At 60.6% G+C, this 12,666-nt stretch overlaps 1 protein-coding gene across 6 annotated transcripts; it reads left to right on the top strand.

Annotated features, from left to right (window-relative positions):
- Nucleotides 1-1,405: 1,405 nt before the first annotated feature.
- Nucleotides 1,406-12,174, top strand: KCTD17 (potassium channel tetramerization domain containing 17). Of its 6 annotated transcripts, XM_037846310.1 has the most exons (9): nucleotides 1,433-1,621; nucleotides 2,749-2,857; nucleotides 5,184-5,275; nucleotides 6,308-6,403; nucleotides 8,129-8,254; nucleotides 9,582-9,681; nucleotides 9,873-9,950; nucleotides 10,315-10,405; nucleotides 11,324-12,174. In XM_037846310.1, exons 1-9 carry the CDS (start codon nucleotides 1,433-1,435, stop codon nucleotides 11,391-11,393), a joined length of 951 nt encoding a protein of 316 aa, XP_037702238.1. In that variant the 3' UTR covers nucleotides 11,394-12,174. The 6 variants fall into 6 exon arrangements, with proteins under 6 accessions (XP_037702235.1, XP_037702238.1, XP_037702234.1 ...); XM_037846306.1 differs by lacking the exon at nucleotides 9,873-9,950; XM_037846307.1 differs by lacking the exons at nucleotides 10,315-10,405; nucleotides 11,324-12,174 and having other exon boundaries at nucleotides 1,406-1,454; nucleotides 9,873-10,308.
- Nucleotides 12,175-12,666: the final 492 nt, after the last annotated feature.

The raw sequence follows: 12,666 nt of genomic DNA, 5'->3' as shown, positions 1-12,666 counted from the left end.
ACTTATAATTTAATCCACTCACCAGTGCTCTGGGGTAGTAACTATTATAATTCCCACTTTGCAAAAGAGAAAAACTGAGGCTCAGCGAGGAAGCTGCTCAAGCTCATACACCTGGTGAGTTCCCAGGAGCAGGCCTCTAGCAGATCCCTGACCAGCTCCCTACCAGGGGACAGGCTTTTTGGAGGAAGCAGGGCCTTGGGTGGTGGGGGGCAGTCCAGGGCCAGGCTGCTCTGTCAGTGTGCAGGGCCTGTGTGTGACACTGGATCAATGAGGGGAACTCCCAGGGTCTTCCCCCTTAATCCAGGCCCAGGACTGAAACAGCAAGGAGTGGAGGAGCCAAGGGCACCTTCCCCATCAGCCCTTGTCCCTCGCAGGTCTTGGACCAGGAAGGAGCTGCTCCCCTCCCCATCCTGTAGTACCCACAGTGTCAGTTCCACCTCCAAGCCATCTGGCTAAAAAGGGGTCCCACAGGACCACTCTTCTCCCCCATTGGTAGACAGGAAAACTGATGCCTCTCCCAAGACCTCATCTTACAAATGCCAGGATGAAAACCCAGCTCTCCTGACTTGGATCCGGCACTCCTTCCACTCTTCCTCCCTAGTTATCTATCCCAAGGAGCGCTGACAACCCATGGCCAGGGAGCTGTGTGAGTCGGTAGGGTCCCTTCGCTTCTCTGTCCACATCTGTAAAATGGGTACAGTACAGTACAGTAATAGCAACCTCACAAGACTGCTGAGATTTTTAAATATATACAAAGTATCAGGCATAAGTAGGAGCTCAGCCGACCTTAAGTCTGACCTCACCGCCAGAAACGGGGCTGTCCGGCCGGGAACGCGGCGGGATTTATTTCCCGAGAGCTGGAGGCGGGAAGAACGGGAAGGAAGGGAAGGAAGGGCTGGGGAGGAAGAAGGGGAGCTGAGGGCTGGGGATATGCCCATTGCCGTGGCAACGGGAACTTACCTGGGGGAAGGAACACGCCCCTCCCCTCAGACCCCTACCCGACCCGCCCCCACAAAGGGCAGAATGAAAGAATATTAAAAAGCAGATGCAAGTAAATGCTATGGGAATTTCGCAAGGGATGCGTTTCGTCTGACATCAGCTGTTTGATAACCCAGACTGGACAAAGGAAAAACAATAACATAGCGAGCAAATGGGGAGAGAGATGCTGAACTGGGGAACGTGACCTTCCTCAAACACACAGCGATTAGGACAAAGAGCTTCTCGAAGAGACCCCAGTGTGCGGGCCTCCCGGGGAGGGCCCCGTGGTGGCGGTGGAGGAGTCGGGGAGACCGGTATCGCGCGACCCTCTCCGCGGCTCAAGCCCAGGCCCGGCCGGGGGCGGCGCGGACTACAGCTCCCGGCATGCCCTGCGCGCGGCACCCGCCCGCCCCCTGCGCCGGGAGCCGGGAGGATGCAGAGGCGAGGGCGAGCGATGAGGATGGACGCCGGCGAGGGTGCGCCCCCGGCGGGGGCGGGTGGCCGCGCCGCGGGCGGCTGGGGCAAGTGGGTGCGGCTGAACGTGGGGGGCACGGTGTTCCTGACCACCCGGCAGACGCTGTGCCGGGAGCAGAAGTCCTTCCTCAGCCGCCTGTGCCAGGGGGAAGAGCTGCAGTCGGACCGGGTGAGGCCCGCGGGGTGGGCGGCGGCCCGGCTGGGGGTCCTCTGCTCGCCAGAAACGGGGCTGTCCGGCCGGGAACGCGGCGGGATTTATTTCCCGAGAGCTGGAGGCGGGAAGAACGGGAAGGAAGGGCTGGGGAGGAAGAAGGGGAGCTGAGACTAGGGATATGCCCATTGCCGTGGCAACCGGACAACGCAAAGCCCGCGGCCATTTAGAGCCTTTGAAGCCGCCCTGGGCTCCCACCTCAGGACGCTGGCGGATCGGGACTCCCCGCTCGCTGCTTTGGGGCTGTGGAGACGGACTGACACGCAGGGCTTTGCCTCCTGCTTAAATGGGACTCCCGATCGGAGTTGATGAGGCTGCTTCTCACCATTTGGGAAGTGGGTGGCCTAGGGGGGCAGCGAGTCCCGGGGTGCCCTCTGAGCTGGGCTCAGTCCAGCAGGCCCCACTTCTGGGCTCCCATCCTGGCTCTGCTGCAAACTGCCCATGTGACCTCTGGTCACATCCTTCCCCCTTCTGGGCTCAGCCTCCCAGTCTGTCACCCGAGGAGGCTGGTCTGGAGATGACCTTAGGGTCCCCTCTCCCCACCCCTTTGACCCCCAGGTGCTGTGACCTTGAGCACCTCCTGAGATCTCAGTTTTCCCTCTGTGGAGTTAAGCTCTTGATGCCTGCCTTGGCCTCCCTGCAGGCCGCCAGTGTCCAATGAGGTAGCGGCTCCAAGCCTTGGAAACATGTAAACACTCCCCGAATGCCTGGGAGCATGGTGGAGACGGTGTGGGGCTGGCTTCAGGGGAACAGCCTCCAACTGGGAGGCACCCCTCAGGCCTCGTCTCACAGAATGTTCACAGGGAACCCCTCCCCACCTCCCCCAGTTATCGGGAGAGGAGTGAGGCTCAGAGGACGAATTATTTGCCCGAGGTCACACATTTGGGAAAAGGCAGGATTTGAACCCCAGTCCCATCTGACCCCAAAACCTTTTTGCTCCATCATGCTGCCTCCTTCTGGGGAGGAACAGATGCCCTCCTTCCCTTTGTCCTTTGCGCGGGGCTGAAGTGAGAGAGTATGTGTGGGTTTGGGCAGGTGGGGAGGCCTCCCCCTCCTCTCACTGCCTGGACCCCCTGTCTCTGCAGGATGAAACCGGGGCCTACCTCATTGACCGCGACCCCACCTACTTCGGGCCCATCCTGAACTTCCTCCGGCATGGCAAGCTGGTGCTGGACAAGGACATGGCTGAGGAGGGTGAGTTGGTCCAGGGGACTGGCCTGTGCCCACATCCCAGCCCTGCCCTCCGCAAACTGCTGGGGCCTTCCGTGGAGACCCAAAGCCGTTTCTCACAGCCGGGAGGGACAGCTGCTTTCTTCTGCGTTTCCTGCCTCTTTCCAGCCCTGACAGGGCTGAATCACAAAGTCTCTGCCCAGGTGACAGACCCAAGCTTTCACTGGTGCTGGTGGGGATCCGAGATCGAGGGAGCCAGGTAGCCCCGAGGCCTCTCTGTGGGGAGGCATGCCCTTTCTCCCTGGCCTCCTGGGAAGCCAGGTGTGGATGGTCACACCCAGCAGTGGGCGTGAGGGGAACGAGTGGAGGCAGGCCTGGGAAGAGGCCTTGTCCTCTTCTGGGTGATCCTGTCTTTCAGATGCTTGGTGAGGGTTGGCAGAAGGCAGGTGGGTGGAGCAGGTGACGTTTCCCCATGTCTGGCAGTCTCTGCAGCACAGTCCTGGTTGTGGGTGGAGGCAGGCAGAGGGGACCTGTTCCCAGCCCGCGGGGGTGGGGGGTGGTTGATCCCTCCAGGGCCTTACTGGCTGAGGCCCTGCAGACCCCAAACCTGAGCCCAGCAGAACATAGGGAAACCCCACCTCGGGAGGATGGCCTCTGGACCGAGCCCCAGCCAGGGGTAGGGCCTGCAATCTGGTGCTAAGTCAATACTTCCTTAGGGTACAGGGTGTGGCCCTGGGTCAGCTGACCAGACCGGGCCAGCTAGGACAAGTCACTTCTCTGTGAGCCTCCACCTCTTGTGTATGTAAAATGGGGCAGTGCTGCATGCTGTGGAGGGAATGCATGGGACTCTATCTGCTGTGTACGGTGCCCTCATGGGTGTCTAGCACAGCCCAGCCCTCCCTACGCTGGTCTGGGGTCTCCCCTCCTCGTTACCGTGGGATACAGTGGTCAGAAGGCTGAGTGGCTCCCCAGAGAGTCAGAGTTTCAGTCAGAGCCTCAGTTGGTCCTGGGCTTTGTGGAGCCCCACAGCTTCCCCTGAGGGAACACAGATATGGAGGGCGTGGCCAGGCCCAGGAGCAGGTCCCACAGGAGCAGATGCAGACACTCCAGCTGCATCACAGCCAACACCTGTTTACAGGTTCTGGGCTCCTCAAAGCTCTGCTGCTGCCAGTACCTTCACAGGGCTAAGGGGATCTGGGAGGAGACTCACTAGCTGTGTGGCCCTGGGTAAATTACTTAACCTCTCTGTGCCTCCATGCCTCCATCTGTGAAATGGGGATGAAGCCAGCACCCACCTCACTGAGCAGCTGTGAGAACAAAAGGGACCAGTGTGAGTGCAGCATGGCAGTGCCTGGTGCTGCAGACATGCGATGCAGTATTGGCTGTCATTTGAGGGCCCTGTGCAGGGCCAAGGGGGGGATTGGGTCACTTGGGCAGCAATGCTCACTGACCATCTGCTCTGCAGTAGGTTCTGTGCAGGTGCCTGGGCAGCAGCAGGGGTCAGATACAAGCCCTGTCCCCAGGGAGCCTAGAGGCCAGTTGAGGAAAGGACCAGAAGATCTCCCGCCCTGCAGGAGCTCTGGGGAGTCCAGAAGCCTGGGACTCATTCTGCTTCACTGCTGGGGTGACTTGCTTAACCTCTCGGACCCTGGGCTCCCTTCACTGTCTGATGGAGACAGTGATGCCTGCTTTCCCCATGTCTCCAGGGCTTGTGATGAGCAAATGAGGGGCTCTGCAAACTGTAAAGTACTGTGTTCAGAGAGCTGCACATGTGCAAAGATTAGGCATTGAAAGTGGGAAAACAGGGGCTCTGAAGTCAGAGGAGCTCAAGTTTGAATCCCATCTCTGCTGCTTACTGGCTCTGTGACCTTGAGCAAGCTGCTTCCCTTTCTGAGCCTCAATTCCCCCATTTGTTCAATGAGGATGATGAGAGTACGACAGCGTCATAAAGGATGCATGGCACAGGGCCTGGCACTTAGAATGGACTTGCTATGGGGTGTACGACAGGACCAGCCAAGGCCCTTCTCACTGTGGGGCTTGAAGGTTCAGTCCCCTTGAGTCTGTCTCTTGATAGCCCCAGAGCAGTCCCAAATTGGTGGCCAGCAGGCATCCCTGAGTCACTGTGCTCAGTGCGGGCTGAGTGGTAGCAGCATCTTGGCCCCTTCCACAGGGAGGGTGGGTTCTAAGGAAGGAAATATTCCCTCTTGCTTGACCCCTGAACTGAGCCACTCAGCTTGCCCTCTCAAAGTGTGTTTGAGCAGGAGATGGGTTTGGGGGTGAAAGGAACGAGGGGAGAATGGGGCACATGGGGGCCATGGGAGTGAGCTGGGGGCTGCTCTGTCTGTGCCAGGGGTCCTGGAGGAAGCTGAGTTCTACAACATCGGCCCACTGATCCGCATCATCAAGGACCGGATGGAGGAGAAAGACTACACCATCACACAGGTTGGAAGCCAGAGGGAGCCTCTGGGGCCCTGGCAGGGGGTGGGGTGGGGTGGGGAGAGAGATGCTGGGAGGGAAGGAGGGAGGGAGGCAGGAGAAAGGTTGCAGAAGGTGGGAACGGCATTGCCCTTGGGGAGGCGAGCTGGCCTGCTGGGTTGGGTTTCGGGCTCTCAGACCACCCAGCACTGCCCTAGACTGGGCGACGGGTGTCAGGTTCTGTCCCTGCACTGGCACCATTCACTGTGTGACTCTGGACTGGTTCATACCCCTCTCTGACCTTAATTTCCCCTTGTGGAATACAGAAGTGCTGAGAGCTACCCACCCATCCCTTCCTCACGGGCAAAATGGGATCAGTGTGGAGGTACAGGGGAGAGGGAGCCTGTGGGGGCAGTGCAGGATTAGTAAAACGTCCATTTCGTGGGATTAGGAGGCCCCCTGCCGGGCACAGCACAAGTTTTGGGGGCCAGCCTTTCTGAGCTTGGACCCTGGGCCTCAGTGGCAAGTCCACAGGAAGATGTGGGGAGATTCCCTGCCCACCCTAGGAGAGAGGGGAGGTAGGAGAGGAAGGGGGGTACCACCTCCCAGTTCCAGGGGATCTAAGGGAGGAGGCCTCATGTCTCTTGGAGGATCTGACTTGGTTAGTGACCCCGAATACCCTCAGGGCCCCTCCCACTCTCCCTCCTTTATCACCTGGCTTCCAGGCCTGGCTCTGCTACCTTCTAGCTGGGTGACCCTGGGCAAATGACTGAACCTCTCTGAGCTTTAGTGAAAATCCCAAAACTCATAGGGTTATTGGAGGAATTCAGTAAGATCATGCTTGCCGAGTAACTGGCACGTGGAAGGTGCTCAGAACAGTTTCCTTCCTCCCACCCTACCCTCCTCTTCTTTCTCTCCCTTGCTCCTTTTAGGGGTATATAGTTGCGGAGGGGAGAGAGGTGGAGGTGAGAGAAGCAGCAGCTGTGGGAGGAAGGCGCTTGTCCCCCTGCTGGGGTGCCTGCTCCCCAAAGGGGCCCTCCACATGCCCTCTGCCCACAGGTCCCGCCAAAGCATGTGTACCGTGTGCTGCAATGCCAGGAGGAGGAGCTCACACAGATGGTCTCCACCATGTCCGATGGCTGGCGCTTTGAGCAGGTGAGCTGGGGGATATTTGGGCCCATCCTGGGACCTCCCTTCCTCCCAACAAAGCAGGCCCCTCCCTCCTGCAGCCCCAGCCTGAGGCTCCCCACCACAGCCCCCACCTTGGGGTCTTCTGAACTTAAACCAAGCGGGACTCTCAAAGGCCACCTTGGAGGCAGATTCACCAAGAAGGAGCGAGGACGGGAGCCCCAGCTGGTTGCAGGGCAACATCAGGTGTCCCCTTGGGTGGAAGCCCTCCCAGCATCCGTATAATAGTCTATACTGCAAATCTCTGGCCCCCAAATGACAGCTCTGGTGTGGACATGAGATCCACGCATGTGAGTGGGTTCCACCCGCCTAGCACCCCACGCTTTCTCAGAACCAATACCTCCTATAGCAATTCCATAGGGACAGTGTCCAGGGTCCCCCAAGGGAGACACCCAGTTACAAGCATCTCCACATTCAGGGAAGCCCAAAGCAGTGGTTTCCCATCAGGTAAGTATAATGACCTATGGTTCCTCCCAGTCCAGGTCCAATTTACTGATCAGGAGGTTTTTACCCTCAGCAATAACACAACTGATGTTACATCTTAGTCTTCCCAAGGAGCAGAGGCAGACAGTTAGCCCCAGATCACAACTGCTCCTAGAGAAGGAGTGGGTTTTGGTAAGCCTTTATCCACACCCACCCACAGCTCCACAGCTCCCTTGCATGTGGAGACGGTAAAAAGGAGAAGACGGGGGCTCCCCAGAATGGCCAGACAATTTGGGAGACTGGGAGCCCAGCCGAGGAATCAGAAGTCTGGATTCTGCCCCCCTACTGCCCCCCAGCCCCCACCTATCATCTTTCTAGGCCTCAGCACTGACAGGCTGCATGACAAGAAGCAAATCCCGTCTCCTCTCTGGGCTCGATTAGTTCCCCAACCTGTGATATAGGCCAGTAGTACCTCCTTTGCAGGACTGGTATGGAGATTAGAAGGGCCATCAGTAAAGGGCCTAGCCCAGAGGAGGACTTGATACATTGGAGCTAGTGTTATGCAAATTATTAGAAATATTTCAGTCTTGAGAGCCCCAGCGAGGATACAGGATGCAGAGTCCCAGATTCTAATCCCTCTTCCTGCCTGGGTGACCTCTGGCAAGTCACCCTTCCAAGTCTTGTCTGCCAAGGGGCTGATATCCATCCTGACTGTCCCCCAGTTATGTGAGAGCTGAATGAGATCACACTGTGAGTGTGGTTATTCTAGGGACCCCTCTCGGGAACCTGCTGGAATCTCAGAGCCTGAGCAAGCAGCTCAGGGGCCACTGGTCATTTGCCTTCTGGCCTAAGAAATGGGCAACCTCTGCTTCCAAAAGGGAAGGGGATACTCTATGGGGCTCTACCAGGCAAAACCTACCCTGCAGCCGGATCCTGGGGCTGTTCCAGCCTCATCCGGGACAGAGGGTGACAGGCTACCCATTACAGGTCTCTGCTTGCTTTTAGAAAGTGGCCTCAATGATCTGGGGCTAGGCTGGGGGGTGGGATTGGGGTAGCCAAGCCAGGTGGGGAGGGTGGTCCTGGGGAACAGAACCAGAGGCATGAGGCAGGTGGGGGCCGTGTCTTCTAGAAACCCAGGGATGGGCCTGGGCAGGACAGCCAGGTCAGAACATAAGGTGCTGTCTTGGTGGGTGCTGGTGCCTGTGTCACCCCTCTCCACTGCCCCCCAGCCCCCACCCGTCATCTTTCTCCCCCTGCGCCTTCCCCCAGCTGGTGAACATCGGGTCCTCCTACAACTACGGCAGCGAGGACCAGGCCGAGTTTCTGTGTGTGGTGTCCAAGGAGCTTTACAGCTCCCCACATGGGCTGAGCTCCGAGTCCAGCCGCAAAACCAAGGTGAGCCCCCAGCCTCCACCATGCTGGCTGAAGAAGCCCCCTCCCCCCTTTCTCTACCCGCCCCTGCCCTCTGCCTTTCCACCGCTGCTGCTTCTTTCTCCCTTCCGCTGTCTATGCATAACCCTCCATGGCCACAGCCGATGCCATCCCATCCCATGCCATTGTGGTCCTGTCTACTCACGCCAGGTCCACAGGCCCAGGCTAGGGGAGCACTGGGATGGGGCCGTCCCAAGGACGTGGCCTCAGGGAGAGCCACTGGGGTCGGGTCGGGGCACCCTGTGTCCCTCCTGTGTGACTCGGACGAGTCCCCTCCCTTCTCGGCATCTTCACTGTGTTCTCCAGGAAGGGGCGGGTGGACCGTGTACTCTCGTGGTGCCTCCACGCTTGGAACTTCTGAGACCCCAAGTGGCCAGTTTATTTCCCAGGGGTGGGTGACTGTCCATGGCTGGCCCAGGCTGGGATGGGGAAGCTGCTTCCGGAAATCCTGCCCCTTTCCCAGGCCTCCTCCCCAGGCACGCTGCAGGAGGGGGATCGGGAGTTTGGCAGGGTGCGGCCTCCCGAGGGCACTCCTGGCAGTACCCAGCCTGCTGTGGGCAGGGCAGTGGGCGAGGACAGGTGCCTCTGGGCCCAGAGCCGGTCAGACGCCTGGAGGGCCTGTGGAAGGCCGGCGCGGCAGGCAGCAGGCTGGGGTGGGCAGCAAACCGCTCCTTGTGGGGACCTGTCCCTGGTCAGTGGAGGCTAATGAGCTCTGGCTTCCTGTCTGTCTGTCTCCCTGTCCTGCTGTGACTCCCCCTGCCCACCTTACTCCCCTGGGTGCCAGGTGCTGGCGCTTCCTTGCAAGGGCACAGAGGGAGCCTGCTGCTTCTGCCTTCTGGAAATGTTCGCTGGGCTAAAGCCCTGGGACCTGGGGTGCCAGGCACTGTAGCTGGCACCCCAGATCTGGGGGGTGGCTGTCCTGGGGCGCTCTTGGCCTCATTTCTGCTATTACAAGGCCTTCCCAGGCCCTGCTCTTGGATAGCCCAGTCACATACCCACCCTGTCCCCTCTGTCTCCTCGCCCCAGCCTTGCTCCAAGCAACAGTAGCCACGCTGACCCACAGAGGGTCCCATCTTCTGCTGGTGTTCCCCAGGCTGCCCATGGGTCTGGAAAAGATCCCACCCCACCCCACCCCAGCTTCTTCGATGGCCGCAGCCCTCCCCTCTCCTGCAGGTCCTCTTTATCTTACCTGCCCTGAGATGAGGGGCCTGGGGGACAGCTGCCAGCAGGCCCCGGCCCCCTCGTTAGTGTCTCCACTCTTTCTTCCCTGGGTCCGCCGGCTGGTTCACAGAGCACGGAGGAGCAGCTGGAGGAGGAGCAGCAGCAGGAGGAGGAGGTGGAGGAGGTGGAGGTGGAGGAGGTGGAGGTGGAGGCAGATACGCAGGAGAAAGGTGCAGCCGACCCCCGAGGAGAATGATTGCTAATAAAGCCGGAGCCTCCCGCCCACTCCCTGCTGGAGCCAGCTGCAGAGCCTGGGGGGCCCCCGGGACTGCTGGGGGGGGCGGGCCCACCAGGGTTAGCTCAGCCGTGGCCTCCCGCCTCACCCCGCATAACCATCCCTTCTCTCACTTTCTCTTTGCAGCCCAGTCATCTCAGGATCCTGCTAACCTTTTCTCCCTCCCACCACCACCGCCTCCTCCTCCTCCGCTTCCCGCTGGAGGTCCTGCCTCCTCTCCACCCACCTCCTCTTCCTCCTGGATCTCATCTGCACCCTGCCTCTTCCCTCTCTGCTCCTGTCCGGGTTTTCTCTCTGCCTGCTCCCGCCTCCATCCCGGGGCGGCCCTGGCCCCAGCCTCCCGCCGCCCCCACCCAGGCCCCCAGGCCCCACGCCCCAGGGCATCCTGCCTGCCGCCTCCTGTGCCCCTCCTGGCACCTCTGGCCCCCCGGCCTGGGGAGGAGGGGCACAGCTGCACCTGCTCCGGGCCTGCCCACACCGCTGGGCACCCCTGAGGCCGGGCCTCGGCCCCCCAGCCCCGCCCGGCCCCAGCGCCTCCTCGCCTCCTCCTCACGTTTCCTCCTTGCAGGTCCCCGTCTGCACCCTCTCAGACCTGAGACCGAGCTGGCAGTGAGGGCTTCTCCTCGGCCCCTCGCCCGCCCCCAGAGCTGCCATCCCTGGTTTGTAGCTTGGCGGAGCTGGAGGGAGGGGCGGAAGCGAGGAGGGTGCTCACCTCTTGTTCCCTGGATGGAGCCGAGCTTTCGGCTGCTTTTCTCCCCCAAACAGAGCTGCTCAGCCTGGCTTGGCCTTGGGTATGAGGCTCTGAGGGATGGCAAGCTGGGGGCAGGAACTCTTTCCCACCTGCCGGGAAACGCCAGAGCTGGGCCAGGGAGGAGGGAGGGACACTGCAGCCAGATGCCCTGAGCTCACCCCTCCAGAGGCTTCTGCACCACCACCTTGGGACACTGGGTGCCCTATTCTGCAGGGGTGGGGAGGACAAGAGCACAGCTGCAGGCAGCCCTGGTCGGCTGATGATTGGTGTGTGGCAGAAAAAAACCTAGCTAGGAGCCCACAAGCCCCCATTCAATCTCATCTGCCTGCTGTGTGACCTCGGGCAAGTCACTGTCCCTCTCCTGGCCATGGCTGCCCCTAAAATGGGCCAGACAGCTGCTCTCTGTGGCCCCTTGGGCCTGATGCTGCAGTGACTTGCCTCCCCTGGCCCCAGTTCCCCTCTGGCCAGTCTTGGCAGAGACTCCGGGCTCCCTGAGCAGCTACCTGGGAGCCCCCTCCAGCCCAAGGCGGGGTATGGGACTCCTGGGTGGATTGTTTGGGGTCCCCTTCCTGCTCCCCCTCTTCCTTGGCTCTGAAACCCCTTCCAGGGGCCTCACCCCATTCCCCTCCTCCCAGAAGGGAGCCTGTGACTCACTGGCCTCTTTCTCTCTCCCTCTCTCCCACCCCCTCCCTCCATTTCAATCTCCTCTCTGCCCTTCTCCTCCTGGCCCTGCATCACCCTCTCCTCACTGGCCCCACCCCCACCCCTCCCTGGTTTTCTGACCACCTACCCTGTTCCCCTGCCCCTTCCTCCTCTTATTTTCTAGCTGTTACAAGCCAGAGTTACCCGGATGTGAGGCCTCAGATCACCTCCAGGGACTTGGGGTTCCGATCTGAAATCCTTTATTTTTGTACTGTGGGGCGGGCCACCAGCCCAAGGTGGAGGCAGCGCTCTCCCTCCTGCCACTTCTGTCCCCCCCTGTGGGGCTGTGAGCTACCCCTGCCTCCGGGGGGCAGGATGGGGGTCCACTGGCACCTCTCAAGCCCAGAGGTGGACCCTGGGACCCCTGGGCAGAGCCACCTGCCCACAGCCGATGCGTGGCACTGCCTAGCGGTGCTCCCCAGGCCCTCCTGCCCCTGCCCCGGGCTTCCCTGCTGCATGGCAGAAACCTCCCCTGTCCAGTGGCATGGGCTCCCTGAGCCTTTGTCTCCCACCCACCTACCTCACAGGGTTGTTGTGAGGGTGCAAAGAGGAGCAAGGGAAGCCCTTGGGGTGTGTGGGAAATGTGAGCACAGCTGGCCCTCCCTCCCCCTTCCCTTGGAGCGGGGAGGGACCTGGCGGAACCCCCAAGCAGGACACCGTTTGCAAAAGGAAGTTCAGGTGTAGGGGCCCCGTCTGAAGGAGGGCTTGGGTGACCCGGCCTTCACCATGGCTGCCCCCCACCCATCCTCACGGCTAGCAGAGCACCGTGGCCGTGGGTCAGCAGGGCCAGTGGAGCGACTCAGGAATTCACAATGAGGGACAGGGGTTCACTCCTGCCCAAGGGAAAGTCTGGGGGTGGGGGGCGGTGTCAGGGGCTGAGTGAAGGGCCCCTCCTGTGTTTCTGACTTCCCAGGATGGGTTCCTGTTTCTCAGCTGCGTCCCACTCCACTGTGTAATAAACCCTGAAGAAACGGCCTAGCCTGGCTGTCTCCCCTCTTTGGGCTGCTTTTGGGGACATGGGCTAAACTCAAGGTGGGGTGATCCTGAAGGTGAAGGGGCTTTTTCCTAAAGCTCAGGGACCTGCCTTGTCACTTTCCTTGGGGCACTAACCCTGCCCAGCTGATGCACTGGAAAGATCCCAGGCTGGGGTCAGGTAAGGAGAGCTCAGCTGCGCTGGGGGAACCCTGGCAAGCCCCTGCCCCTCCCTGGGCCTTGGTTCTGTGTCTCTAAAATGAGGGTTGGGACGGATGGCTGCTAAGGCCCAGCCCTCTGGAGTCAAACAGGCCACACCTGTGGGTCTCCAGGCAGCCCCGGACCAAGGTGCTGAGGTGCTGGTGGGGTGGGGAACTCCCTGGAAGCAGACCAGGCCCTCCCACCCCTTGCTCTCCATCCTCTCAGCCTCACCCCACCATTCCTGGGACCCCCTGAGGCAGCCTGCTACATCTCAAACCTCCCCAGGACACTGCC

This window comes from Choloepus didactylus, chromosome 8 (genome assembly GCF_015220235.1).
Source record: "Choloepus didactylus isolate mChoDid1 chromosome 8, mChoDid1.pri, whole genome shotgun sequence".
In the NCBI taxonomy this organism is placed as follows: Eukaryota; Metazoa; Chordata; class Mammalia; order Pilosa; family Megalonychidae; genus Choloepus; species Choloepus didactylus.
The sequence above is the reverse complement of the archived record's forward strand: the minus strand, read 5'-3'. Positions and strand labels throughout refer to the sequence as shown.